The sequence below is a fragment of the Corapipo altera genome, unplaced genomic scaffold (genome assembly GCF_003945725.1).
Source record: "Corapipo altera isolate COAL_440 unplaced genomic scaffold, ASM394572v1 71, whole genome shotgun sequence".
NCBI lineage: Eukaryota > Metazoa > Chordata > Aves > Passeriformes > Pipridae > Corapipo > Corapipo altera.
The window spans coordinates 5215718-5243616 of record NW_020884916.1 but is presented as its reverse complement, the minus strand read 5'-3'; the positions used below and the strand labels follow the sequence as shown (position 1 = coordinate 5243616).

At 60.5% G+C, this 27899-nt stretch overlaps 6 protein-coding genes across 8 annotated transcripts; 3 read left to right on the top strand and 3 right to left on the bottom strand.

The window, feature by feature from the left end:
* Window positions 1–135: 135 nt before the first annotated feature.
* On the bottom strand, window positions 136–5514 carry VSIG10L2 (V-set and immunoglobulin domain containing 10 like 2). 3 transcript variants are annotated; one of them, XM_027655504.1, is made up of 12 exons: window positions 5379–5514; window positions 4944–5297; window positions 3843–4127; window positions 2896–3171; window positions 2457–2741; window positions 1908–2168; window positions 1517–1810; window positions 1130–1432; window positions 797–919; window positions 699–723; window positions 505–623; window positions 136–419 (listed from the first exon to the last, which is right to left on the bottom strand). In XM_027655504.1, the coding sequence occupies exons 1-12, from the start codon at window positions 5452–5454 to the stop codon at window positions 343–345; spliced, it is 2478 nt and encodes an 825-aa protein (XP_027511305.1). In that variant the 5' UTR covers window positions 5455–5514; the 3' UTR covers window positions 136–342. The 3 variants fall into 3 exon arrangements, with proteins under 3 accessions (XP_027511305.1, XP_027511307.1, XP_027511306.1); XM_027655506.1 differs by lacking the exon at window positions 2457–2741; XM_027655505.1 differs by having other exon boundaries at window positions 3843–3922; window positions 4944–5453.
* On the top strand, window positions 5447–19763 carry PUS3 (pseudouridine synthase 3). Its single transcript, XM_027655510.1, has 5 exons — window positions 5447–5531; window positions 16241–16674; window positions 17767–18320; window positions 18629–18819; window positions 19422–19763. Exons 2-5 carry the CDS (start codon window positions 16288–16290, stop codon window positions 19664–19666), a joined length of 1377 nt encoding a protein of 458 aa, XP_027511311.1. The 5' UTR covers window positions 5447–5531; window positions 16241–16287; the 3' UTR covers window positions 19667–19763.
* On the bottom strand, window positions 6352–12145 carry DDX25 (DEAD-box helicase 25). Its single transcript, XM_027655512.1, has 10 exons — window positions 11989–12145; window positions 11142–11277; window positions 10963–11055; window positions 10776–10878; window positions 10015–10129; window positions 9491–9668; window positions 8682–8919; window positions 8315–8477; window positions 8015–8203; window positions 6352–6858 (listed from the first exon to the last, which is right to left on the bottom strand). Exons 2-10 carry the CDS (start codon window positions 11252–11254, stop codon window positions 6794–6796), a joined length of 1257 nt encoding a protein of 418 aa, XP_027511313.1. The 5' UTR covers window positions 11255–11277; window positions 11989–12145; the 3' UTR covers window positions 6352–6793.
* PANX3 (pannexin 3) lies at window positions 8746–27782 on the top strand. The gene is made up of 7 exons (XM_027655511.1): window positions 8746–8756; window positions 15734–15737; window positions 23982–24528; window positions 25187–25329; window positions 25418–25632; window positions 25773–26437; window positions 27268–27782. The coding sequence occupies exons 3-7, from the start codon at window positions 24348–24350 to the stop codon at window positions 27327–27329; spliced, it is 1266 nt and encodes a 421-aa protein (XP_027511312.1). The 5' UTR covers window positions 8746–8756; window positions 15734–15737; window positions 23982–24347; the 3' UTR covers window positions 27330–27782.
* Window positions 14387–20041, bottom strand: HYLS1 (HYLS1, centriolar and ciliogenesis associated). The gene is made up of 2 exons (XM_027655513.1): window positions 19916–20041; window positions 14387–15306 (listed from the first exon to the last, which is right to left on the bottom strand). The coding sequence occupies exon 2, from the start codon at window positions 15280–15282 to the stop codon at window positions 14542–14544; it is 741 nt and encodes a 246-aa protein (XP_027511314.1). The 5' UTR covers window positions 15283–15306; window positions 19916–20041; the 3' UTR covers window positions 14387–14541.
* RPUSD4 (RNA pseudouridine synthase D4) lies at window positions 20127–23278 on the top strand. Its single transcript, XM_027655429.1, has 7 exons — window positions 20127–20288; window positions 21291–21456; window positions 21671–21872; window positions 22052–22145; window positions 22221–22371; window positions 22608–22705; window positions 22826–23278. Exons 1-7 carry the CDS (start codon window positions 20127–20129, stop codon window positions 23009–23011), a joined length of 1059 nt encoding a protein of 352 aa, XP_027511230.1. The 3' UTR covers window positions 23012–23278.
* Window positions 27783–27899: the final 117 nt, after the last annotated feature.

Sequence of the window (27899 nt, the reverse complement as noted above, 5' to 3'; positions counted from 1 at the left end):
CTGCCCCCCAAATCTTCGTGGCTGTTTTTGCACCACAGAAAATTCAGCACAGTCCCAGAGCAGCATCCCCATCCAACACCAGCCCTGGGCCTGAGGGCGGCACTTCGACCCTCAGGGATTTTTTTCTGCCATCGGTGAGAAACTATTTATTGTAGCCTAAATATTTATTTTAGCTCCAGCGGTAACTGCAGGCCCGAGGCTGAGCCAGAGGGGCTTTCTCCTGGTGCGGCACTCGGAGCCAGCTGCCTCCCAGCCTGACGTGACACAGGTGGGTGGGCGCTGCCGTCCCCTGGTGTGGGACGAGAGGAGCAAAGGGAAATAAAGAGGAAAAAGCCGGAGTGGTCACGGCGTCGCCGTCGCGGTGATGGTGACATCAGCTGGTGGGTCCTCGGCGGTGCCTGGCGGTGCCGAGAGCGGCTCTGCAAGGGGTGGGAGAGCCCCGGTGCCACCAGGTGTCACCGGGGCGGGTGGCTCAGCCCTCGGCTCGCCCCAGGGTGCGGGTACCTGCTGCTGTGCTGGGGGCAGGCACTTCTCCCGGTGCTGGTGCTGTCTCCTCCTCCCCGCTCGCGGCTGCTTCAGCATCCTCCGGCGTGTCCACGGGTTCTTGGGCGCCAGGACCGGCCCTGGGGGAGGGACGTGCGGGGTCTCGCTGGCGCCAGGGCGGGGATACAGCGGGGCAGAGGGATTTGGGCACTCACGTGCGGAAGAGCAGGTCGTGCAGCCCTGGGGAGACAGAAAGATGTGAGGTGCGGGGGTCAAGGCTCCAGCCCACAAGCCCCCCAGGGCTGGCACTCACGTGGGAGAGTCTCCCGGTGGCGGGCGATGCAGCGCACGGCCAGGAGTGACGCTGCGGTGGCCACCAGCATCCCGGCCACCGCCGCCCCCGTCACCGCCGGGTAGGCCTCGAAGGGAGGCTCAGCTGGAAGAGAGCAGAGGGAGTATGGCAGGCAGCAGGGACGGGCAGAGCCCAGAAACGCCAGAGACCGTGCGAGGCTGTGCCTGTTCGCTCTGAAAACCTACTGACGGCTGCTCGCACTCAGCTCCTCAGCTCCACCAGGACGGAAACGTTGCCCTTCTCCACTCAAACCCTGCTCTGCCCCCATGGAACGGCAGCCCCTGCCCACTTCACCTGGCGTCTGCACCTCGGAGGGGTGCCCGGCCGTGCGGTGGTTGACGGCCAGGACGCGGAAAGCATAGAGCACCGCGGGGTCCAGCCCCCCCAGGCGCCGGTCGCGGGAGTGGGGCTCGATGTTGCCAGCGGCCGTTTCCCAGGGGCTGGGCGCCTCTCGGAGGGGTTTCTTGGTTTGGCGCCGCTGCACCACGAAGCCGGTGAGGTTGCCGGTGCCCTGCGTCCGCCACTCCAGCTGCACCTCGGTGCGCGCCCGCGTGTAGCGCAGTTTGCTGATGGTGACGTTGGGGGGGGCCGGGTACCCTGCGGAGAGATGGCACCCGGCAGGAGGGGGCTGAAGCCCCCAGCCCACCTTGGGGGACCCCCCCTAGCCCTGCCAGGACTCACGGTCCACGCGGAGGCGGACGGGGAGGCTGGCGGTGCCCACGGCGTTGGTCGCGGTGCAGCGGTAGATCCCGCCGTCCCTCGGCCACTCGGCATCCAGGACAGTGAGGTTGAGCCACGCTTCTCCCTGCTCCAGCCGGTACTTGGCCAGCCCCTGTGTCACCTCCCGCTCCCTGGGGTCGTACCAAGCCACAGTGGCACTGAGCCTGGCGCTGGTGCCACGTTGCCGGCAGGTCAGCAGCGCCTCGCCGCCCTCCAGCACCGCCACCTCGCTCGCCGCCTCCAGATCGGGGACCTCTGCTCGGCGAGAAGGAGGGACAATGTGGGCAGGGACGTGCCACCCCAACACTCCCGCTGTGGCACGGTGGGAGCACCGGGGACGGGTCTGGCTTACCCAGGCGCAGGCGGCAGTCGGCGCCGGGGGCCCGCAGCGGGTGGGCGGCCGCACAGACGAACTCTCGGCCCCCAAGGCTGCCCTCGGTGCTCAGCACCAGGACGGCGGTGGAGGGTGTGGGGTCCCCCAGGGCCCGGCCCCCACCGTCCCTCCACTGCAGGGTGACGGGGGGCGTGCCCCCCTCCCACCGGCACTGCAGCATCACGTACTCGTCACCCTTGGTGGCCGCTGCCGCGCAGGAGGGGCTGCCCGGCGGGACCCCTGCGGGATGGAGCGGTGTCGGGGCGGGGCACTCCCGCGCTGTGCCAAAGCACCCCCAAAAAGCAGATACTACCCCCCCCCAAGGGCATGGGGGGCTTTTGCACGGCTTTGCACCGTGTGGACCCCCATTTTGGAGCAAGTGGGGGGTGCTGGATGTCCCAGCAAAGGCAGCAGCACCCTGGGGTGCCCATCCCGTGGTGTGGCCATAGCACGGGGTCACCACGGCTCTGGGGTGACACGGGGCGTCAGGAAGGGGCTTGGGGGGCAGATGGACCCATCATCACTCACACAGGGTGGTCCCACACGCAGCCCCCTGCGGCAGCGCGGGGTGGGAGGCCAGGCAGGAGAAGGAGCTGCCGTTCCTTGTGGCTGCCCCTGGCTGGATCCTGGTGGCCATGGAAAAACTGGTCCCCATCACCCCCTCTTCCTCCTCCTCCTCCTTCTCCTCCTCAAGGGAGCCCACCCAGCGCAGCTGGGCCAGGGGGAAGCCCCCCAGCCAGCGGCACCGCAGGGCCACATCCTGCAGGTCACTGGTGGCCAGGGCAGAGCAGCTGGGGCTCCCGGCTGGTGGATCTGCAGGAGACCATCAGCGCTGGGGGAGGCCGGGGGCTCCCCCCCAACCCTCCTCAAACTGCCCCTCACACCCACATCCTCACCAGGGAGCTGCGGTTTGGTCCATCTCACCCCGGGGGGGCCCCGCCGCCCCCCCCTCCGCGGGGTTACTTACAGTACACGGTGAGGACGATGGTGGCCTGGGTGCGGGTCTGCAGGTGGGTGTTCTCGGCCAGGCAGGTGTAGGTGCCCGCCTGGGCGCGGGCGATGGCAGCGATGACGTAGGTCTGGCCAACGTGCACCTGGGTGCCGTTGTGCAGCCAGACGTAGCGGCTGGGGGGGTTGGAGGGAGCCAGGCAGCTCAGCACCACATCCTCCCGCTCGCCCGCGGAGAAGCCCCCCTGTTCAGGGGAGAAGGGCTCCACGCTGATGGCCGGCTCGTCGGGGCCGTCTGCAGGCACACGAGGGTCCTTTAGCCACGGGGTTGTCCCCACAGAGGGGACACAGCCTTCCCTGGGGCATCCTCCTCTTGGTGGGAAATGGGGCAGTGAAGCCTCCTTAGAAAGGTCCCACTGTGGGGGTGGGTGGCCATGGACATACTGTGGTGCTTGGTGGTCACAGATGTGCCATGGTGGCCTTGGAGGTATGGAGGTAACAAGGTGCATGGTTGTCATGGACATGCCTTGGTAGCATGGCACACGGTGGTCACGTAGTGGCCAGGTCATGGTGGCCATGGACAGGTTATGGTGGCCATGGACAGGCCATGGTGGCCATGGAGGCATCATGGTGGTGGGGCATACGGTGGCCATGAATACATCATGGTGGCAACATGCCACACCATGGTAGCCATAGACACATTACGGTGGCCATGGAAGCATCCCAGTACCAGGGTATGTGATGTCCATGGATGCACCACAGTGGTTATGGATGCACCACAGTAGCTATGGATGTGCCACGGTGGCAGGGTGCTTGGTGGCCATGGCCATGCTATGGACATACCATGGAAGCATCATGGTGGCCACAGACATGCCATGGATGTGCCATGTTGGCATCTCCAGCCCCGAAGATGGCCCCCAGCTGGTGGCTGAGGCCCCCCATGAGGGCGGTGCCCGGGGCACTCACAGACGATGTCCAGGTAGACGGGCTCGCTGGTGTGGCTGTTGACCTCGTTGCTCGCGGTGCAGAGGTACCAGCCCGTGTGGCTGCGGTTGGCGGGCGTCAGGCTCAGCTCTGCCCCAGAGCCCCTCAGCCCCACGGGGGACACTGAGGGACCCCCCCGGGGCTCCTGGTGCTGCCAGGAGAAGCTCAGTGGCTCCGTCCCCTCCCGCACAGTGCACGTCAGGGCCACCGCCGCCCCCTCTGCCGCCGCCGCCGCTGTCGGCCGCACGAAGGGCTTGGAGACGGGCACTGGGGACACTGAGCTGTGAGCAGGACCCACAGACAGCAGGACCCCTTCAGGGCCCTCCCGTCCCCCCCTCCCAGCCCAGATGATTGATCAACTGGTGCTGCAGCAGCCAGTAGGATGGCTAGTGAGGACACCTACGGGCTAGCGAGGGGCATCCTGGCTGTGGGCGTGGGGACTGCGTGGAGTGGCTGCTGAGACCAGTTAAGGGTGGTGGGCTGCTGGGGTGGCCAGGGCAAGGAAATGGGGGTGGCTAGTGGGCTGCTACATTGGCTAGTTGGGGTTTACACTGACTGGGGGCAAGGGGGATGCACTATTCACTGGCAAGTGGTGTGCTGGGCTGGCTAGTGGGGCTCTGGTTTGGCCGATGGGCTCTTCATTGGCTGGTGGGTGCTATGTTGGCTGGTGTTGAGCTACCTTGGCTGGTAGGATGCCATATTGGCTAGTGGGGTGCTATGTTCGCTAGTGGGGGGCTTTGCTGACTAGTGGCAGACTACAGTGGCAAGCAGGGTACTCCACTGACTAGTGGGGTGCTTTGTTGGCAAGTGGGGTGCTACACTTGCTAGTGAGGCACTTTGTTGGCTAGTGGGGCTCTCCATTGGCAATTGGGGCCCTTCATTGGTTAGCAGGGCACTATGCTGGCTAGTGCCACGCTTTACTGAGTGGCGGAACCCTTTGTTCACTAGTGGGGTGTTCCACTGGCCAGTGGACAGCTCTGCTGGCTACTGGGCGAGGGGCTGCTTGACCGTGGTGCAGGGGGGCACGATGCCAGCCACTGATGGCCAGCAGGGCCCCTCAGGGTGGCCACAGCGGGGGCTTACCCAGGACACGCAGGAGGACGGCGGCATATCCCACACGGAGCCGGCCCCGCTCCGGGAAGAGCCCCTGGCAGAGGAAGCGGCCCTGGGCAGCCACGCGCAGCTCCCGCAGCTCCAGCGTCCCGTTGCGCAGCGTCACCCGGCCCAGCGTCCCCGTGCCGGGGGCCACGACCACGTCCCGGCCCGAGCCCACGGCCACGGCCCGCGGCGGCCCCTCTCCCCGCGGCGTGAAGCTCCAGAACACCACGGCCGGCGGGGCCGCGGCCACCAGCCCACAGCTCATCTCCACCGCCCGGCCTCGCACGCCCGTCACCTGCCACTCCTCGTAGGCCGCCTCGCCGGCCACCAGCGGCTGCCCTGCCCCGGGGCACCGTGTCCATCAGGTCAGGACTCTGCCTGCCCCCCAGCCTAGGAATGTGGGGAGGGGTCCCTGCTCACCCCCCGCCAGCGCTGGCAGCAGGCACAGGATCCAGGGCCCCCTCCAAGGCGGCGGCACTGCCCGGCCGCGCTCCATGGCGCCATGTCCGGCACCGGCACTGCCTGAAGCAGGGCTGTGCTCTCCGGCCCCATCTCCTCTCCGGTTACTCCCAGGTAATTAGGCCCAGCCCTGATTAACCGTTAATTATTTATCAACCTGGTGTTGCAGGGGGGAACCCGACGCCGCTGCTGCTGCCTCAGCCCCTGCAATCTCGGGGCTGAGGACGGGCATGCTTGCAGCAGGAATGGCAGCATCCTCGCCTTCCCCATGCAGGGGAATCGAATTCCTGAGTCCTCCCTTTCCGCACCCAATTTTTTTTGGCTAAAGGAGGGGGAAGATACACTGCCCCCCCACCGCGATCGAAGGCGGGGGGTTTGGAGCCAGGGAAGCCGGGCCAGGAGTGGGGTTTGATATTTCATCTCCCGCTCCCTGCCGAGCCCCGGCCCATCAAACATTCATGGGGGCGGCCGCGCCGTAACGCAATGCCGGGGGGCCGGAGAGCCCCGGAGGGGGGATTTCTGGCTGCACGTGGGGGAAGGATCTGGCAACACCCAGGAAAGTCTGGAAAATGACCTGCCATCTCTCATCCCCTCCCCGATTCTTTAACTAGAATTAACTGCCCCTTACCACAATCACACCGTTAACACTGAACGCGGGATTTCCCGCATAGAGGTTTCGGGCATTGAAATGCCCCAAAGGGGTTAAAGCTGGTGGTGAGGGGCTGCAGAGCCAGGGCCAGGCCCCCCTCCTGCTGCCACATGCCTCCAGCGGTGCTCTGGCCTGTTTTGTGCTCCTGCAGGTCGGGCTTGTGAAGAAACTTGGATGAGGGGAGTGGAGGGCAGTGGCCGATCTGGGAAACGCCACCATCGTCAACACAACCCTCCTTCCAGCAGTCATAAATTTCAGGGGATTTTGCTAAGGAAGGAGCCACCCTGAGGATTACAAACCATTTATTTATTAAAGATTAACAAAGGCACAAACACAGCCCTGGGCTGGGGACAGGCCGCTCCCAGGGTCCAACCTCTTTCCCTAAACTGCTGGGACCCCAAATGCTTGGATTTTGGGACCCCAGGGTCCAACAACTCTCTCCGCACTGCTGGGACCCCGAACATTTGAATTTCAGACCTCCAGGGGTCCAATCTCGCTCCCTGCACCACCAGGACCCCGAACACTTGGATATCGGCCCCGGGATTCGGGATGGCAGCGGTGGATTCCTGCTGCCATCTAGCGGGATGAGGTCTGCCCCGGCCTCTCCTCAGGCAACACAACAAAACTCAACAGCTTCAGAACATAAGAGAACCGGGAAGTTTTCCCCTGTAACTTTTCCTCCTGTCATGTACCAGAACTTGGATTTGGGGGAGTGAATCCTCACTCCTCACTCAGCTGCAAGCCTCTCGAGCTCATCCATGTCGTACGGGTCCAGCTGCTTGATCATGGTCTCTGTAGGAAGGAAAGAGCTGTTGTCAGGACGTGAGAACAGAGCTTGTCCCCCCCTGAGCTGGTGTCTGCACTGCCTGTGTGCCCTGTGCCAGCTGAGAAGCTCCTGGAGCGCTCACTGCGGCATCTCCCTCCACCAGGAAATCAGCTGGGAGGAAGCACAAGGGGAACAGGGTCAGGGCAGCAGCCAAGGCACGGCAGCAAGAGCAAGAGGTGGCCCTGCAACCAGGTTCAGCCTGTGGACGTGCTCCTGCTCCCTGCTCCCACCTCCGCAGCCACGCGGGACAGGGAAGGTTCATGTCCTTGAATCCCAACATCATGATGTGAAAAAGCACAAGTCAGATCGCCAGGAGTTCATCCCATTTGATTTTCACCCTCACACTGGGCTCCTTCGGCTCGTTCCAGCCATGGTTGTGGTCAGCCTCACCCACACCCCAGTTATTCCAGCTGCTCATTGCTTCTACTGCTTGGGAACCACCTTCGTTGGACTATTTGGCTCATGTCTTCCCTGCCTGGTGTCCACCACAGGCTCGCTCGGTGTTTAAAGGACAAGTGGAAATTTAAAGGAACCAAGAGGGTTGAGCAGCTCCAAGGCCGGAGCTGAGGAAGGAACAGCACTTTCTGCCCTCCAAAAGGTTTCCATAACTCTTTTTTTCCCCTAAAAAATAACTGGGATGACAGGCACCGGCATTCAAAAAGCAATTGGTGCAGCCACGGCATCTGGCAAATCCCATGAAAATCCTCTTGATGTTGACAAGTGACAAGCTATTTCCACTCAGGAAAGATTTCCACAGCTGCCAGCTCCTGTCCCACAGCCAGGGCTGAGCTGAGCCACAGCACCAGGTCCCCTGGGACAAGGATTTGCAGGGAAAGGCAGAAAAAATGCCTGAAGGAGGGAAAAAAATAGGAGGTTCTAAGGCATCCTGGGTGCTAGTAACATCCCCTGTGAGTTGCACACAATCTCCAGGGCTGTTTCTCTGAAAATTTGGCTGCTGGGTAGCAAAAAATCACCCTAAAAGCTGCATCTGTCACCCGTTCCCAGTGGGATGAGCCTCGGAGAGAGGAGCAGCCCCGCAAGGTTCGAGGGGGAGGATGAGGTGGAGGCGGATCACAGTCCCAGCCCAGCCTCCCAGAGCGGTGGATCCACATGGATACTCACGGAAATGCTCCTCTATCTTGTGCACGAGCTCCACGGTCTCGTTCTCCACCATGCTGAAGGCGATGCCGCGGTGCCCGAAGCGTCCCGCCCTCCCAATCCGGTGCAGGTAGGTCTCAAAATCCGGCTCTCCATCCAAATCCCTGGGGAGGCCAAAGTTCACCACGGTGGTGACCTGCTGCACGTCGATCCCTGGAAGAAAGGGAAAGGGGCTGTGGAAAGGGATCGCCTCGTCCCACGGCATCCACGTGGAAGAACCGCAGGCCTGGTGTGTTTCCAGGGATGCTGGGTTTCCCAGGATACCTCTGGCGCAGACATTGGTGGCGATGAGGACCTTCTCCTTGCCCTCGCGGAAGCGCTGGATGACACTGGCCCGCTGGACCACTGTCAGCTCTGCTGTCAGCGTGGCCACTTGGTGCCCGTCCCGGCTCATCTTCTCCGACAGCCAGTCCGCGAGCCTCCGGGTCTGGGCACACGGGGAGAGGCTGAGGCCCAGAACAGCAACCCCCTCCCAAATCCCCTGCTCCTTTTGAGGGACCTCCCAGCAAATTTCAACACCCCCTTGGGGTCTTGTTTTGGGAGTCTTGTCCCCCCGTGCCCACACCGTAGAAGGACCCATTCCTGCCATCCCCAAGGGCCAGCGCGGGGCTCTCCTGGGCAGGGGCGTTACCTGGCAGAAGATCATGACCTGGCCGATGGTGAAGCTGCCATAGAGGTTGCAGAGCGCCTTGTACTGCTCTTCCGAGTTCTGGCACACCATGAAGTACTGCCTGATGTTGCTCAGCGTGAGCTCCTCCTCGCGCAGCTTGATCACGATGGGGTCGGGGATGATCCGCTCGGCAAAGGCCCGCACGGGTTCCTTGAAGGTGGCCGAGAACAGCAGCACTTGGCAGTTCCTGGGAAGAGCCCTGTGACAGGAAAAAGGCCTCCTCAGTCCCAGTGAATGGCTTCTGTCCAGGAGGACATAAACTCTAAGTTGATTTTGTGTGGCCTGCAATGGAAAGGGAAGCCAAGAGGGCTTACAAAAAAGACGGAGAAGGACTTTTTACAAGAGCCTGGAGTGACAGGACAAGGGACAGTGGCTTCACACTGAAAGTGAAGATGTTTAGATTGGATATGAGGAGGAAGTTCTTTGCTGTGAGGGTGGTGAGGCATTGGAACAGGTTGCCCAGAGAAGCTATGGCTGCCCTATCCCTGGAAGTGTCCAAGGGTAGGTTGGATGGAACTTGAAGCAACCTGGTCTAGTGGAAGACATTGTGCCCCCAGCAGGGGGGTTGGAATGGCTTTAAGGTTCCTTCCAACCCAGGCCATTCCATGATTCTCTAAGCTCCAACAGCTCAAAGGAAAGGTAAGGAAGATAAAAGTCTTGCCATGTGTCCAGCAGACGTGGTTTTAGGGAAAGCTGGACCCCTCCACAAGCCCCCTCAGCACCATGTCTGAAAGCAGGGAAGCGGGATGCCAGCCGTCAGGGATACTCACCTGTGGATGCGGATGCTCTGGCAGGAGAGGCCCTGCGTGTCGATCATGATGTCAGCCTCATCCAGCACGAACAAGGAGATCTTCGTCAGGTCCAGGATGCGCTGCTTGAAGCACCAGTCCAGCGTGGTGCCCGGCGTCCCGATGATGATCTGCTCCTCCAGCACCGTGCCCTTCGGAACTGCGAGAGGGAAAAACGCACCTGGCTGCCTCCAGGCACGGAGCTCCCTGCTGCTCCCCTCGGGTCAGTCAGACTCTGGCTGCTCAGTGATGCCTTCCAGGGGTCATCACGACACTTCCCTTCAGCCTTTGGGGTGGGAACCAGCCCTATGTGGGAAGGGGGAGTCTAGAAGCAGCCAAAGATGGTGGAAAAGCCTCCTCAGCAGGTGAGGGGGACACAGACACTACTTTATTGGCCTTCATGGAGATCTGGGTGGTCCCTGGTAGCTCCAGGCTCTAAGAGGGGATCTCTGTGCTCCCTTCCCACTCCCGGGGCAGTGCCAGTAGCTGTGCTGGGCTGGACTCACTTCGGTTTCCCCGGACAGCGTAGTTCACCTTGATGTCAGTGCAAAACTTCCCGATGGTCCGGACCACCTGCCCAATCTGCAGGGCCAGCTCATAGGTGGGAGCCAGGCAGAGGCACTGGTGGGAGAGGAGAGGAGAGGAGGGAGCTGTCAGGCCTGGGGTGGGACACGCTGGGCTGGCAACGAGGGCAGGGACAGCAAGAGGAGCACAGCAGCGTTGCAGAGCACTGAGGCACAGGGGATCGGGCAGCTGGGCATGGCTGGAGGTCTGGGAGCTGGGCTGTGTTCCCAGCTCCAGCCATGGGGGCAGAAGGAAGCCACTGTTGCTGTTTTTGAGGAGGAATTCCCCTCTGGAAGCACAGCGCAGCTCGTTCCTGCGCCCTGGTTCAGTCATCCCATGCACGTGAGAGGAGATGTTACATGGCAGGAACCAGCAGGCAAAGCTGATTCTGCACCCAGAGAGGGGACTGGGGCTATTTGAGCCACCAGAAAACCAGCAGTGTCTACAGTTGCTCCTCAAAATTTAAATTCCAGGGCAAATGAAGCCTGGATTGATATGCCCTGGCAAGTCAAAGTGCCTCCCTGGGGCAGGCACTGTGCTTTCAGTCCTACCTGCCACTGTGACAGCCCCTGGGGGTTTGTCATCCCCCTCCAGTGGGTGAAGCCACACAGGGACAGGGACAAAGCCTGGAGCTCTGGCCCCAGCAGTGTTCTGGGCACTTGGGCCAACCCCTCCTGCATCAGCTCTCCCTGTCCTTCGTTACCTGTGGGTATTTCTCGTTGGCACTGGCTCTGCTCAGCATGGCCAAGACAAAAGCTGCTGTTTTCCCTGTCCCTGACTGGCTCTGGGCAATCAGATTTTGGGGCCTGCAAGGCAAAGGCAGCTTAGTGGAGCGCAGGGGTCAGAGCACCGGGATGCCACGCGGAGCCGGGGCTCTCGTTCCTACTCACGGATACGCCAGCATGAGCGGCAGAGCCTGCTCCTGGATTTTGGACGGTCTGTTGAAGCCCATCATGTAAACCCCCCGCAAGAGCTCCCTCTTCCTGTGGAAATAAAGCATCCCAAGGGCCCGTGTGAGGGCGGCCAGTGGCGCTGGCGTTCAGCAAGGCCAGGGGCTGTGGCTACTCACAGGGGCAGCTCCTCGAAGGTCTTGACGGAGAAGAGCGGGGAGCTGGGGTCCCGCTGCAGGATCTCCACGTGCTGGTCGGACTCCACCAGGGACGTGTGGATCAGCTTGTTCATCAGCGAGATCTCTGCCAGCGGCACTGGGGAGAGGCAGCAAGTGGAATAACACAAGTGGAATGGCAGAATCGTTAGGGCTGCGAGGGACATCTGGAGATTGTGGGAGCAAGCAGAGCCACTCTGCACCTGCATTTAGCTAATTGGAATTGAAAGGGAGGATCGACCTTGGGTAAGTGCTTTGAAAGAGAGAATGTTGTGTTTCTCAAAGTGGAAAACCACCTTGAACGGTCTGCATGATACACGTGTGTTTTTCTCTTGTGGCTGAACACAGCCACCACATGATGTGAGCTGAATGTGTGGGATCGAGGCACTGGTTTAGGACGATCCTGGGAATTCTAGTTAACTAAAGAAAAACACCAGGTGCTGTTCACGAGAGAAAATGAATAAAAGGGGAACACCGAAAAGGATCAGTGGACAAGTCCTGAAATCGAACTCTGTGCAGCTCCATTTTCTGTCAGTGCCCGTAGAGACCACCCAGTCCAACCCCCCCTGCCCAGGCAGGGTCACCTGGAGCAGGTGACACGGGTGGGTCTGGGTCTCCAGAGAGAATCCACGAGCTCCCTGGGGCGGCCTGTCCCACCCTCCGCGGAAAGAAGTTCTTCCTCGCGCCGAGGTGGAACTTCTGCTGTTTTAGTTTATAACGAAAGGCCTGTGATTTGAACCCTCTCCCCTGCAGCCCCAGGGGGGGGGGGGGAAAGGTCTGTCCGTGCTCACCGGGGGGCTCCGGGACCCACCTCTTTCATCGTCCTCCGCCTCGGCCCCGAGCGCCGGCGGCGCGGGGGGCGCGGGGAAGGGGCCGAGCCCGCGGGCCGGGCCCCGGCCGAGCAGCTGAGGACAGGCGAGCCCGGCGAAGCGGGAGGGCGGGCGGCGCAGCGGGGCCGCGGGCCAGGGGCAGGGCAAGCCGGGCCCGGGACCCGCCGGGCCGAACCTGCCGAGCCCGCGCCCCGCCTCCGCCATGGAGCCGCCTCACAGCGCCCGCGGCGCCGGACGGGGCGGGAACATCCGGCACCGGCGGGAGCGGGGACGGGGGACGGGGACAGGTACGGCACGGGGACGGCACCGGGGACGGCACCGGGGACGGGTATAGCTCGAGGGACGGGTACAGCACGGGGACGGCACGGGGGATGGGGACGGGGAACGGCGGGACTGGGGGGAACGAGGGAGCACAGGCCCCCGCGTAGGGTGGGGATCCCTGGGGAGTTGGGGACAGCGACCTCATAGGGCAGGGAGGGTCCCCTGTTGGGACCCCGCAGAGGTTTGGAGGGATATCTGGAATGCTGGGGGACAGAAACACCCCCCTACACTATATCGTGGAGGGTCCCTGGGGAGCTGGGGACAGGGAAGGTTCCCAGCTGCAGACAGGGACCCCATAGAGTTTTGGGAGGATGCCTGGAGTGCTGGGGGACAGAGACCCCTCACTATAAGGTGGCGGGTCCCTGGAGAGTTGTGGGCAGGGGCCCCGTAGGGCAGGGACCTGATAGGTTTTTGGGGGTGTCCCTGCAGTGCTGGGGGATAGGGACCCCGCCCCACTATAGGGTGGGGGTCCCTGGGGAGTTGGGGAGAATGACTTCATAGGGCAGGAAGGGTCCTCTGTTGCACACAGGCACTCTGTAGAGTTTTGGGAGGATGCCTGGAGTGCTGGGGGACAGAGAGCACCCGCTATAGGGTGGAGGGTCCTGGAGAGTTTAAAGGGCCCCGTAGGGCGGGGGGTGGTTCCTGCTGTTGCACACAGGCACACCGTAGAGTTTTGGGGGAATGCCTGGAGTGCTGGGGGAGGGAGACCTCCTGCTATAGGGTGGGGGTCCCTGGGGAGCTGGGAACAGGGATTGTGGAGCAGGGAAGGTCCCCTGCTGCAGACAGGGACCCCATAGGTTTTTGAGGGGTCCCTGCAGTGCTGGGGAATAGGGACCCCCTTGCTATAGGGTGGTCCTTGGGGAGTTGGGGCAGCGATATCATAGGACAGCAAGGGTCCCCTGTTGCAGATAGGGACTCCATAGGGTGCCAACCCTGGTCCCCATTTTGTTTTGGGCGGTCGTTGTGTCCCATAGGATAGTGGGAGTCCCTGAAGAGTTGTGAACAGGGATGGTAGTGCAGGGAAGGTCCCCTGCTGCAGACAGGGACCCCATAGGTTTTTGGGGGGTCCCTGAGGTGTTGGGGACAGGGACTACACTCCCCCCCAAATGCTGGGAACAGGGACACCAAGGGGCGAGGGCTGTCCCCAGGTAGATAGAGATGCAGGGACCCCATAGGTTTTGGGGGCTTCCTGGGGTGTTGGAGGACAGGGAGCCCCCCCATGATCCTATGGTCAAGAGGTGAGGGGTGCCCCAGGTGATGGAGATGCAGTGATCCCATAGGGTTTCTGGGGTGGTCTCTGGGGTGTTGGGGACAAGGACCCCCACATTGGGTGCTGGAGACAGGGACACCAGAAGGGGAGGGGTATCCCCAGGGTGATGGAGATGCAGGGACCCCGTAGGGTTTTGGGGAGTCCCTGGGGTTTTGGGCACAGGAACCATGGAGCAGGGAGGGTCCCCTGCTGCAGACAGAGACCCCATAGGGTTTTATGGGGTGCTGAAGGAGCAGAGACCCTGTAGGGTGGGGGTGCTGTCCCCCATAGCATTTGGGGGGAAGTCTCTAAGGTTCTGGGAGACAAAACTCCCTTCATAGGTGGATGGGGGTCTGCACGGTGCTGGAGAGCCAGGGACCCCAACCCTGGAAGGTCCCTGGGGTGCCAGAACACCCCCAGTGTGGGGTAACCACACAGGCCTGTGTGTTTCCCATCTGGGGTCACATCCAGAGGAGGTTTGGTGGGAGCTGGACATAGAGCTCCAGGCTGCAGCTGTCACCTGTGTCCTGTCCTCCCTGCTCCCTTTTCCAGCCATCCCACTCAGCTTTTGGGGACTTTTTCCTGCGCCAGAACTGCCATGTTTTCAGTCCATCCCTATACCTGGGAAAAAAATCAACACTAATAATAGCAATAACACTAATACTACCTCACTTCCATCCCAAAGCTCCCTTATTTTAAAAATGAGGTAAAATAAGGCCAAGGGAGCAGAGTTTGGTGGAGCAGGGATAAGTCTGGAATAAAAGATGCTGCCTGTGGAGTTTCTAACAAACCCACAGCACGATAAGGAATGTTTGCAGATGCTTTATTAAAGGAAAAGACGCCGCCGAGACATCGCAAATCAAACCTCCTCCACGGCAGAACTGGAACGCGGCGAGGGGATTTTCCAGGTGATGGAGGATGTTGAGGAGGGGAAAGCGGTGGTGCTGGAGCGGGGGCTGTGGCTCTAGGAGGCGTCCTTGCGGGGCATGAGGCACTGGGCCAGGTCCCGGCGCACGCCGAAGCGCAGGGCGTCGCGCTGCTTGGTCGTGGGCACCACGTACGTGTTGGGCACGAGGCGCTTGGGTGCCCGGCGCGGCTCTCCCGGCTGGGCCATCTGCCTCCGCACGGCCCAGCGCAGATCATCGTGTGGATCCTCCCCCGGGATGCTGTATCTCTCCCAGTCTTGTCTGTATCCGTGGAATTTGGCCACTGGGTCGGTTTTCTTCCGTCTGCCAACCTGCGGAAGAATGTAGGACGTAGGCGATCCCACCCGAGCGGAGTGCCGAGACATGCTCCGTCTCCCAAGATCCTCGAGGAGAGAGCAGGGGTTGTCCTCAAGGAACCACTCCTCATCACAGGGCATGCACTCCTCCAGGTCCTCGCTGCTGATTTCCCCCTCGGAGATGGTGTCCTCCATAAAAACCCTGGAACGCCCCGTATTCCACAGCTCGGCACCGCACTTGGGCTCGGCACTGCACCCCGGCTCATTGTCCACCGACTCATCAAAGATCTCCACCATTCCGTCGGGTCTGTGCCTCAGCACCTTCCTCTTCATCACCAACTTCCTGTTTTCCCTCTGATCCTCAGAAAGCACTGGAAGGTCTGACTGTGCCCCACAAACGATGGAGGCATCGGCATAGGGGTCGTCACGGGGACGCGCCAGCTCCTCGCTGCCTCCCCCCCAGGCGCCCGATGTCCCCTCCATGATTCCCACCAAACCGGGTGGATTCTGCAGAAAAAGAAACCAGGGTTAATGTCTTGCAGCATGTTCAAGCTGGCTAAAGGTGTCAAAGGGGGCTCCGAGACTCAAATGTTTGGGTTCAGGGGTGTTGATTTAGGTTGGGCATGTTCTCAGAGCACTGCTGAACCTCCTGCCACCAGCAGAAGGCTCTTCCCTACAGTAACAGAAACACAAGCCCTTAATTCCTGCTGGAAAACTCCACTAGAATTAGTTATGTGGTCAGTTAAGTCCTGCTTGACAAACACAGGGCAAGTTCCGTGCACTGGGTGAGAGATTAATGGTTTTCCCCTTGTACCTGTGCTTCTAAATCCACATTATTTAGTCATGATTTAATCCAGGGATATCAGAGAGGGTGTTCTACTTCTGCAGAGGAGGAAGAGGCTCAGCACAGCATGTTTAGATGCTCGCTTATGAGTCTGGTGATAGTAAACCTCGAGTAAACCTCTAGCCCTGTGACAAAAAGGGATCCGGACACAGATCCCACTCCCAGCACAGGCTTAGGATATCTTTAGGTGGGTTGGAAGAGCTGCAGGAGCCCCTGGTGGCGCTGGGAAGGGCGGGAGCAGATGGCAGGGCGGGATGAGTGGCAGCCGTCAGCGCGCTGTCTGCAGCGGGATGCAGGTGTGAAAGTGAGAAGGCTCCGTGACGGCTCGCCGGGAACGCCGGGAACGTGCTGCGCTGACGGAGCAGATCCCATCGGCTGGGGGAAGAGGAGTGATTAAAGACTCCAAAAAAAGAGACTGGAGTGAGATGAAGGCTGCCAGAGCTGAGCCCCCATGGCCCTGTCCATGCTCCACTGGGAACAGGGGCTCAGATGATAGAAACCGACTCCGTGGATAAAGGTTATTTTGCAGAGCCAGCCTAGAGGTGCAGTAAAAACCACATAAAAATGTAAATCCATCATTTTTTTCTTTCCCTGCAGACCCCGAGGATCCACCGGCAACAAACTGACGCTCCAGGGCAGTGGCTATGGCCGAGGAGAGCACGGCTGCTGACCACGAGGGGCTCCTGAGGAGGGTGCAGGAGCTGGAAGCGGAGGTGAAGTGGCTGCAGGAGAAGCTCCAGGATGACAAGGAGGGCACTGGGAGGAGAGAGGCTGCTCTGGCCCCTGGGAAAGCCAAAAGACGCCAACAAAGGCCCTTCGATTTCAGCGCGCACGGCCGCAGACACGTGGCACTGCGCATCGCCTACCTGGGCTGGGGCTACCAGGGCTTTGCCAGCCAGGAGAACACCCCCAACACCATCGAGGAGAAGCTCTTTGAAGCCTTGAAGAAGACACGGCTGGTGGACAGCAGAGAGACCTCCAACTACCATCGCTGCGGGCGCACGGACAAGGGAGTCAGCGCCTTTGGGCAGGTCAGCATCTCCTGGGGGTTTTCCCGGGTGGGATGGAGATCCAGTGGGATTGCTGTCCCACAGCACAGCTTGGATTTGTTCTTTGAAAGCCGTCAGCTCTTACCCCTGGAAGTGAGCCTGGCAATGGCTTTCCTGCATGTGGAAAGACTATTTCAGACCCCTGAAGCGTTTTAGTGCTATTTTGTGCCCCATATTAGTTTAAGTTCTTTTCCGGGGCCCTGCTTTAGGAGGATAAAACATGGTTTAGGCTGCAGCTTCTCCAGTAGCTCAGCACTGCCCAAAAAGGGGCAATGCCCTGTCTTTGGCAGGGCCCTCTCAGCTGATTTAACTCTCCAATCCCACCAAAATCCAAAATCCCCAGAAATTGGCTCCCTTCCTGCAGCATCAGGCAGCTGAATTCCTGCACAGAAGGGTCTGAGAGGAGCTGCAGCCAGCGGAAGGGAGCGTGGGAGTGGGAGCTGGAGGGAGGGGATGGAGCTGGCCTGCTCAGTGGGCACGGAGCCACCCGGCTGGCTGAGCCATTGAGGAGAACACAACCGTGGTGGCTTCACCATTGGGCCGCTCTCCTTCCTTCCCTCCTGGTGCAGGAAGCAGAGCTGGCATAGGTTTGGCCTCGAGTGGCTGCTCTGCTCTCCATGGCAGGATGAGCCGCACGAAATCAGGGCACTTGGTGCCTCCTCTTGTGCTGTTTCAGCACATGGCACCCGCGCTGGGAATGAACTTGTTCCCACACCAGGTTTCCAAGCGAGCCAGGCTGTTACTGCCTTCAAGTCATCACCTCCAGCTTAAAAAAAAAAAAAAAAATAACAGCACATTATAACCCAAACCCAGTGACTAAAGTTGAAGCTGTTCCGAGACTGTGCTACGTAGGCAGCCTGCAACTTTCCCTGTTTTATTAATGGAATCTGTGGCATCTGCTCGGCTCCTCAGCAGAGGCACTCGCAGCTCCCATGGTAGGATCACCCGACTGAAGCCACCTTCATCCGTAGGAGATCCTGGGTTTATTTCCCAGAGGTGTAGGAAGACTTGGCTCCACACGCCGCTGCGCCCATCCATCCGCGCTCTAATCCTGGCTTTTACTCGTCTCTGCAGGTGATTTCCCTGGATCTGCGCTCCAGCCTGCCACCGGAGGGGCAGCAGCAAAACGGGCACGCGGGCGAGGGGCAGCGGGAGGAGCTCCGCTACACCCACATCCTGAACAGGGTGCTGCCCCCCGACATCCGGGTGCTGGCCTGGGCCCCCGTGGCGCCGGAGTTCAGCGCCCGCTTCAGCTGCCAGCGCCGCACCTACCGGTACTTCTTCCCCTGCGCCCAGCTGGACGTGGCCCTCATGGACAGCGCCGCCCAGCGCTACGTGGGCACCCACGACTTCCGCAACCTCTGCAAGATGGACGTGGCCAACGGGGTGCTCAACTTCCAGAGGACGATCCTCAGCGCCCGCGTGACGTGGGTGGAGAGAGGGGGAGAATCCGGGCCGCGGGATCCCTTCCGGCTGTGCCAGTTCGAGGTGACAGGGCAGGCGTTCCTGTACCACCAGGTCCGCTGCATGATGGCCGTGCTCTTCCTCATCGGCCAGGGCATGGAGAGCCCGGACATCATCGACGAACTGCTGGACGTGGAGAAGAACCCCCGGAAACCGCAGTACAGGTAGGGATTGCTCTGGAAAACCGGACGGAGCAATGGCTGCACCCGGAGTGCTGCTGGGGAGCCACGTCCCTGCCAGCACATGGAGCAGTCTCCCAGCATGGAAGTAGGCTGCCAGCCTGGGATGTGTCCATAAGGACCTCTGTTTTCTTGCTCTCAGACAAAGCTTTAATAGCTTTACTCCTTGGTATTTGGTGAAAATTAAGTCAGCTTTTATTGGGAAAGGGAGTTCAGTAAAGGGCAGGGCTGGCTGTGGCAGATCCACCGTTCTTGAGCCTTTTTGTGGGCCCACCTCCTGTCCTTGTCCCCAGCATGGCAGTCGAGTTCCCCCTGGTCCTGTACGACTGCGAGTTCCCAGACCTGCAGTGGCTCTACGACCCGGAGGTGCAGGGCTTCAACGTGACACACCTGCAGCAGCTCTGGGCCAGCCACGCTGTCAAAACCCACGTGCTTCGGGACATGTTGGCAGGGCTGGACACTGCTCCCATAGCCACTGGCAAAGGTAAGGGGGGAGTTTGGGGGAATACCTTGGAATTCACACTGCCAGCAGGCATGGTTAGATTGGATATTGGGAAGAAATCCTTCCCTGTGAGGGTGGGGAGGCCCTGGCACAGGTTACCCAGAGAAGCTGTGGCTGCCCCAGCCCTGCAAGTGTCCAAGGCCAGGTTGGACAGGGCTTGGAGCAGCCTGGGCTGGTGGAAGGTGTCCCTGCCCATGGCAGGGGGCAGAACAAGGTGGTCTTTAAGGTTCCTTCCAACCCAAACCATTCTGGGATTCACAGAATCAATTAGGTTGGAAAAGACCTGAAATCAAGTCCAACCTGTGACTGATCACCACCATGTCAACTGGACCACAGCACTGAGTGCCACATCCAGTCTTTCCTTGAGTATCTCCAGGGCCAGTCGCTCCACCATCTCCCTGGGCAGTCCATTCCAACATCTAATCACCCTTTTTGTGAAGAAATTCTTCATAAAGTCTGACCTAAACCTTCCCTGGCGCAGCGTAATGCTACGTATATAATTCTGTGAACTAGAGGGGTAACTGGTTAAAAAAAAAAAAATGAAAGAACGGGGTAATTAAACGTATTTCTTCGTGATGTCACAGGTCCGGGGAGCAGCCTGGTCAGCAGCTTCGTGGAGGGGGTCCAAGCCCGCACCTACAAGCCCTTGCTGTCCCGGCCCCGGTGCGAGGGGCTGGAGGCTCGGATCGAGCACTTTGTGCGGAGGGGCCGCATCGACCCCCCCCGGGGGCCGGGGGTGCCCGGGGACCAGGAGCCCCCCGAGGGCAAGCGGGGCAGCAGCGCAGCCCCCGAGCAGCCGCCCAAGAGGGTCTGCGTGGACACCGAGTGACGGGGCGCCTCGGCACTTCTTTTTATTACTGTTATTGGGGGGAAAAAGCGCGTTTCTTCGGTGCTGTTTTTTTATAAATCTCAAGAAATCTCTTGTAGCAGTGCTGTGTCCTACCCTAGGAGGGGAGGGAAGGAGGGAGGCGCAGCACCGTCACCTCGCAGCGGGGCAGCAAAGGGAGGCTTGCTGAGGTTACACTGGGTTATTTTGGGTTACACCGGGCTGGCCCCCCACCCCTGTCGCCCCCGGTACCTCCGGCCCGGCCGCGCCGCTTGCGCCGCTCCCGCCGCTTCGTTACGGGCCGCAACCGCTGTCGCCGTTTAAACACCCCCGCCTCGCTGTCATTGGGCGGCGCTGCTGTCATTCAGCTCACTGCCCCTCCCCATTGGACAGGCCCTCCAAGGCGCCGCCCCTGCGCCGCCGCCATTGGCTGGCGGGGGCACGCGGGGAAGCGGGCAGGAAGATGGCGGCGGCGGGCGGCACGGCGCGGCTTTGTTGGCGGCGGGGCGGTGCGAGGCTGGCCCGGGCGGTGCGCGGCCTCAGCGGGAGCGTGCGGGAGGCCGAAGGGCTGCGAGCGGAGGAGCTGGCGGAGCGGCTGAGGAGCAGCGCGGGGCAGCGGCGAGAGGTGAGCGGGGAGCGGCTGGCTGGGCCTTAGGGGCTGGACTACAACTCCCGGCGTGCTCCGCGCGGGCCGTCCCGGGAGCGGGCTCGGGCGGTGCGTCCCGGGATGGAGCGGGGGAAAGGACCATAAAACCCATCTCATCCCACCGCCTGCCGTGGGCAGGGACACCTCTGCTAGACCAGGTTGTTCCAAGTCTGTCTAGCCTGGCCTTGGACACTTGCAGGGATGGGGCAGCCACAACTTCTCTGGGCAACCTGTGCCAGGGCCTCACCACCTTTACAGCCGGGAATTCCTTCCCAATATCCTATCTAACGCTGCCCTCTGGCAGTGGGAAGCCATTCCCCCTTGTCCTGTCCTTCCAGGCCCTTGTCCAAAGTCGCTCTCCAGCTCTCTTGGAGCCCCTTTAGGCCCTGGAAAGGGCTCTCAGGTCTCCCTGGACTCTCCCCTTTTCCAGGTGAACACCCCCAACTTTCCCAGCCTGACTCTAGAGCAGAGGGGCTCCAGCCCTTGGAGCATCTCTGTGGCCTCCTCTGGACTCGCTCCAGCAGCTCCACATCCTTCCTGTGCTGGGATCCCAGGGCTGGAGGCAGCTCTGCAGATGGGGTCTCACCTGAGGGGACAGAGGGGCAGAATCCCCCCCTCCCCTGCTGCCCACGCTGTGGGATCAGCCCAGGGCACATGGACAGGGCATGTCCAGCCTCTCACCCACCAGCACCCCCAGGTCATTCCCCCCAGAGCTGCTCTTGATCCCTTCATTCCAGCCTGGATCAGTCCCAGGAGTTGCCCCAACCCAGGAGCAGCACCAGCACTTGGGTTTGTTGAACCCCATGAAGTTCCCATGGGCCACTGCTAGAGCTCATCCAGGTCCCTCTGGATGCCACCCTGTCCCTCGGACATGACACAAACGCACACGGAAGGCGAGTGAGTTGCTGCAGGTCCCACTGGAGCTCTGTGTGAAAACCAAGAGCTATTTATCCCCTGCTGAGTGTCTTGTTCCCTCCTCAGATCCCCAAGGATCCAGCACAGCGGCAGCTCCGGGAACTCACCGCACTGAGCCAGCAGCTACAGCGGGTTCACCCCAACGTCCTGGCCAAGATCCTCAAGCAGGAAACCGTGTACCAGAACGAGGAGATAGTGGTGATCAACAAACCCTATGGGCTCCCCGTGCATGGTGAGGGAGAGGGGGGAGTGGAAACGGCTCCGTGGCATTGACAGGATCCTCTGTCTCTGTCCTCCCTGTGCTGGGGTTTCTCTTCCCCAGGAGGATTTCTGGGGGTTGGTCACTGTCAGATCTCAGCCTTCCCCTCCCCAGAATACCTTAGGGGTGGTTTAGGGTGCGTGGGGAGGTGACCACTCCCCTCACTGCCCTGCTGTGGGTCACACAGGTGGCCCTGGCATCAAGAACTGCGTCGCTGACGTGCTGCCCATTTTGGCCAAGATGCTGGAGAACATGAGAGCTGAGCCCCTCCACCTCTGCCACCGGCTGGACAAGGAGACCACGGGTGTCATGGTGCTGGCACGGAACAAGGAGACAGCGGACAAGGTCCGGCTGCTCTTCAAAACCCGTCAGGTGGAGAAGATCTACTGGTAGGAAGGGTTTGGGTGGAGAAGGGGCTGCGAAGGGGGTTTGAGGAAGGGGTGAGGGGACAGTCCTCAGGATGTGGGGGCAGCAGTGTTTTATGGGGCTGCGTGGTGGGAGAGGGCTGAGGGGAGGGCTCCCTTCCTGCAGGAGTGACACCCCACAGACTTGTGCTTTCCCTGCTCAGGGCAATTGTCCTGGGGGACCCAGACCCTGCTGAGGGCATCGTGGAGATCCCCATCGTGGAGAAGGAGGTGCAAAGCCACCAGTCGCACTACAAGGTGAGCCCATTCCAGCCTGGCACCTCTGGCACTCCCTCCTGCCTCCCCCTGGCTCACCCTCTCACTGCCCTTCAGATGACGCTGGCTCCCAACTACCGCCTGTGTCCGGAGGATGGGAAGGTGGTGAAAATCCGCAGGAACCGGAGCGCCGAGAGCGCGGTGACGCGGTACCGCCGGCTGGCCGGCGCCTCCGCCTGCTCGCTGCTGGAGCTCCAGCCCATCACTGGTGAGGGGGCCAGGAGCAGCACTGGGGAGTGGCAGCTCATAGTTAGACATGACTGGAATCCTTTCTGGGACAAGGCTCTGGGAATAAGCCCCGCTGGGGCGATGGTTTGCTGCTGAGCTGTTCTCTGGCTGCCGGCAATTTCGGCACAGCCTTTTCCAGCACTGAGGATGGTGGGTGGGAGGTGAGGTCTGGCACGGCTGGATGTCACCTTTCTCCTCTTTCTGTTTTCTGCTCAGGGGTGAAGCACCAGATCCGTGTTCACTTGGCCTATGGCTTGGGGTGCCCCATCCTGGGGGATCACAAATACTCGCATTGGAGCAAGCTGGCGCCCCAGGTAGGGCAGATCTTGCACTGGATCCAGCCCCTTGTGTCCCCCAGCTCCCTGTGGGCCGGGGATTTCATGTCCCAGCTGAAGAGCTGGGGTTTTGAAGGGACGTTTTCATCCTTGCTGCAGAAACTTCCTGTGCTCACCTTGAGGAGGCTGAAGCTGCAGCAGAGCAAGGCTCGGCACCTGCCCCTGCACCTGCACGCCCACCGGCTCTGCCTGCCCTTGGGCCAGCCCATAGACCTCGTCTGCAAACCACCCCACTTCTTCCAAAAAACCCTGAAGAAGCTGGAGCTGGACATTGCTAAGGACTGACGAGGAGTGGGGCCAGTTATCTCCTCATGTCCAGCACGTGGCGGTGGCTGTGCCTGCCTTGGAGCCAGCGCTGGGGTGAAACCTACAGTCTGTAGGCTGGTGTTGCTGGATTCAGAGCAGGTGCCTGCATGTGCTTCTGGCACAGGAAAGCAGCTGGGCACACTGAAGAGCCTCTAGTTTAGACAAACGAGGCTAGGTGGACATTGGGCTCTGCCTGATCCATGTTTTGGACTTGTCTCCGAGCAATAAAAGCTCCGGTTCCCTCGAGGGAAGGTGTTGTGTGTCTCTGTGCTCAGGCCGGGTGGGACTCAGTCCCTGGGCAGGTTTGAGCACACCTGGGTGCAGCCCTTCCTGGATTGGAGCCGTCAGTTTTCCCTTTAGAGCTGTTTAGCTCAGATTTGGAAAGTCCCTTCATTGGAAAATCCATCGAAAGTGCGATTTGGCAGCGACTGTGGAGTTTTTTCACTATGCTGAGAGACTGCATGGGGAGTTCCTTGGCTTGGCTGGGCTGAGCAGCTCCAGGACTGCCCCTGCTCTGTGCTGCCAGCAGTGTTAGCATGGATTTCTGGGCACTGACTGTGCTCCTGGGAGAAACTGCTCTGTCCCTCCGCCCCTTCCAGTTACCCCGTCCCTTGTTTCTAGATCCTCTTATTGGGATCCCTTGCCCTTGGGAGCTTTCCTTGGAGCCAGATTCCTCCCCCTGTGCCCCGAGAGGGAGGCAAGAGGAGGGACTGACAATCTGGGGAATTGCAGCTGCTGTTCTGCCTCAAAATTGCCTCATTTGGTGACTCCTGGCCTGTGGGGAGGTGGGGCAGCAAGTCCCCTCTAGCTGGTTTGGGTGCTGGAAAGGATTCTTTGTACCCCACAGGGCCACTGTGTATCTGGGGCTTCTCCCTGGGGGAGTGCCCTGTCCCCTGCCTCCCCACTGAAAATAACCAGGCACCCCTGTGCCCTCGGGCCACGGCGCCAGAAATCCCTCTGCTGATGAGAGAGTGGTGTAAAACCACGGGGAGCTGGGAGGGGAGCTGGGAACGGCCACAGCCGGGCGGGAACCCTGCCGGGGAGGAATGCTGTCGAGGAGGAACTCTGCCTCCCCAGCCCGCTGCCGTGGCTGCTGGGGTGGGATTTTCTATTTCTATTTGTGAAAAGGCTTCCCCTGTAATTACAGGGCGATTTAACGCCCTGTCTGAGCTGTCCTTCGCAGCCATCGGACGCAGCGCTCGGCAGGGACTCCTCAGCTCGGCCAACTCCGTCCTGAGCTGGTCACACCTCAGGTGACACCAGAGCTGCCGGGCACCAGCAGCACTTGCCAGCGTCTCCTCTTCCTCGCTTCAAAATGTCCCTCTCGCACACGGCTGCCGAGTACATGCTCTCCGACGCTCTGCTCCCGGATCCCGGCAGTTCCCGAGCCAAGGGCCTGCAGCTGGAGCTGCCGAGCGATCGCCTGCTGAAGTTTGTCACTGTGGGGCTGCCCCTCTGCCTTGTCTCACTGGCTTTTGCCCGGGAGTTCTCTGCTGGTGAGTCGCAGCTTTTCCAAAGGGATCTTTGGGCTGAGGGCAATCACCGGCGGGGGTTTGGTTGTCACGGCAAACCCCTCGTGTTCGTGCTGATGTCGTGATCCAAGGCAGAGCAGACTGGAGGTCCTGTTTTAGGAGCTGTTCTGCGTCATGGGTGTTTATTGATTGTTTTTAATGGATCACTGTTCACTGGGAAAGCCCGGGAACAGCCATGCGAGGCTGTTCATGTGCCCCAGGAGCAGCGCTGAATCGATGCCCAGCCTCAGCTGCTCGTGCCCAGCACCTTCGGGTGCCGTGGGGTTGTTTAGGAGGAGGGTGCTGGCAGCACAGAGGGATGCATTGATGGTGTGTCATGGCTAAATCTGGCCTCGGCCAACATTCTGCTGCTTCCCCTGGGGGTTTGGTTTTACTCCAGTCTGGCTGGTCTCTAATTCCCGGCACTGTGTACACACCACTGTGCACAAAGGGTTTGTGTTTGGGAAGAGATGGAAAAGTCCTTGCTGGAAATGCAGCAGTGAGGAAAAGCAGCTCCAAAATGACCGTAAAAAAGGCTTTTTTAATTCAAAGCGATGCCTTAGATGTAATCGCCCTCCTGGCTGTGGAATGCTCCTCCACCCTCCATGGCTGAGGTTCACTCTCCTCCTCCTCCTCACCCCAGGCTCCCAGATCAGCTGCTTCTCTCCCACCAACTTCACGGGGAAGCAGTCTGCCTACGCCGACACGGCTTGCTGGGACTCCCTCATCCACCACGGCTTCGACGCCGAGGGACACGCTGTCACCAAGTCCCTCTGGGCTCTCAAGGTAGGGTCCAAGTCACATCTAGGTGCCCCCAAGTGCCACCTGGGTGCACACTCCACACCCTCAATACCCTCTCGTCCCCTTTGCCCAGGTCTTCCCCTACTCGCTGCTGGTGGTGGCGGTGCTGATGTACCTGCCGTACCTGCTGTGGCGTTACGCCGCTGCCCCCGCCCTGCACTCCGACCTGCTCTTCATCATCGACGAGCTGGATAAATCCTACAACCGCTCGGTGCGCCTGGTGCAGCACATGAGGAAGGTCCAGCAGGCCAGCGCCGAGCCGGAGCGATTCTGGGAGGAGTACGAGAGGTGAGGCCTTGCTGGGTCACCGCAGCCCTTGGAGTCCCTCCTCGGGGTGTTGTGGCTGTGGCTGTGTCCAGGATGGACTTGGGTGAAGCAGTGAGGTTTGGGGGGTGGCTCTCACTCCCACTGTGTCCCTCTGCCCCCAGGGCCCGCCGGGAGAGGTATTTTGAGTTCCCGTTGCTGGAGCGGTACCTGACCTGCAAGCAGCACGCCCACGCCCTGACGTTCATCTACATCCTAAGGAACCTGCTGCTGCTCCTGTTCCTGGCTGCCACCTGCCTCTACCTGGTCTTCCTCCACCTCAACATCTTCTTCCAGGATGAGTTCAGCTGCTCCATCAAAACAGGGCTGCTCCAGGCAGAGCCCCACATCCCCCCACTCATCCCCTGCAAGTTGGTCTTCTTCTCCATCTTCCAGCTCATCAGCCTCTCAGTTGGCAGCGTCTACATCCTCCTTATCCCCGTCGTCATCTACAACGCCCTGCAGCTCTGCCAGTGGGACAAGGGGCTGCTCTCTGTCTACGAGATGCTGCCTGCCTTCGACCTGCTCAGCCGCAGGATGCTCACCTGCCCCCTCAACGACCTCAACGTCATCCTCCTCTTCCTCCGCGCCAACATCTCCGAGCTGACCTCCTTCGGCCGCCTCAACGCCGTCAGCGCCCTGAGGGAAACCACGGCCAACAAGGAGGACATCGACACCGTCATCGATTTCATGACGCTGCTGGCCGGGCTGGAGACCACCAAGCCCAAGCACCACGCTTGCACCCCCGAGGCCGAGGGCGGCACAGCCCTCTCCAATGGCACGGCCCTAGGTAGGCTCTTTGGGTAGAGACAACTTCCCTCTTCCTCTTGGTTCCCACAGTGCCAGATCCCACCTTGGGAATGGGGCTGGATCCGTCCACTGCTGCCCTAAACCCTTTGCCGAGACATTGAGGTGTTTGGGGGGTAGTTGGGGGGCTGCTGGGGGTCACCGTGAGGGCTGACAGCTCTGGGAGAGGGTTCTGGCAGCTGGGATGTAACATTACTGCAATCCCAGGCGTGGGCAGGAGTTGCTATAGGAACAGCAAGCGGAGAGCTTGCCACTTAAATCCAAGCTCTGGGCAAACTGCAGGGCCACGAGGGTCCCTGTTTTTGGCAGCTCAGCCTGCTGGAGTGGGATTGGGAGCTTTAAATGCTAGGGGGCTGATACCAAGGATGCCGTGCCTGCTCCCTTCTCCCGTTTGCATGGCACTGGTGGGCACAGTGGGGCTGTGTGCGGAGAGGGAGCCAGGCTCCAAGGGAGAGCCACATCCCTGGGGCTTGCACTGCTCCCTCTCCCATGTGCTTTGGGTTTTGGGGAGGTGGGTGCCTCCTTTGGGATCCCTGGTGCCCACGGCAGTGGTTTCCAGGCTGTGTAAAGCAGCCCATCCCTGCAGGCCGGAGCTGGGAGGCCTGGGCTCCGTTCCTGGCCCTGAACACACAGTCTGAGCTGTGGTTTAAAAAAACCACCCAGATCGAGCTGGATTTCACATCCTCGTTGCCATGGCAACCGCGGGGCCAGCACACCTGGCTCATGGGCCAGTCGCACGCTGCTGGAGAAAGCCCAGCTCCCAGTGTGCCATTGCCCTGTTAAATAACTGCCTGCTCTTCCCGCCCTGTCTAGGACCGAAGCCTGGAGTGGAAACGATGGGAAAACCCTCCCGGGACTCACTCGGCTCTGCCTGATCCAGGAGCAGGCAGGGATCCTGTGATCCCAGGATCCACTTTGATCCACATCCTTCTTTCCAGCATCGCTTGAGTGCATTACCCTGGTTCTAACACAGCTGTGATGTGGCAGCTGGGCTGAGCCCACCTGCTTTTCCTGCAACTGGGCTTTCCCTTCTTCTGTATGTTTTTCCAGAAAAATAGGGTTAAACAATCAATGTTTTGTACAGAACCTCTTGGGTTCTCTTATTCCAAGCACTGGGTGCCACAGTGTGCCTCTTCCACACAAATTTCCCTGCTGTTACAGCAGGAGGGGGAGGATGGAGGAATAAAGGGTACTCCTCTGAAAGAAAAAAAGGATCCAGGAATAAAATAAGCTGGTTTATTAACTATTTACTATTTATTGTTTATCAACAGAGGGAGGTGGAAGGCACTCACATCCTTCGCAGCTCCCTCTCCTAGCCCAGCCTTAGTCTTTGGCTGTGGGTTTTTGGCAGAGCTCCTCTGCCCCCCTCTACCCTGCAGCTGGAAGCTGATCCCTGGATCCCACAAGCACCCTGCCATGGGGGTGAGCAGTCCATGCCCTGATAA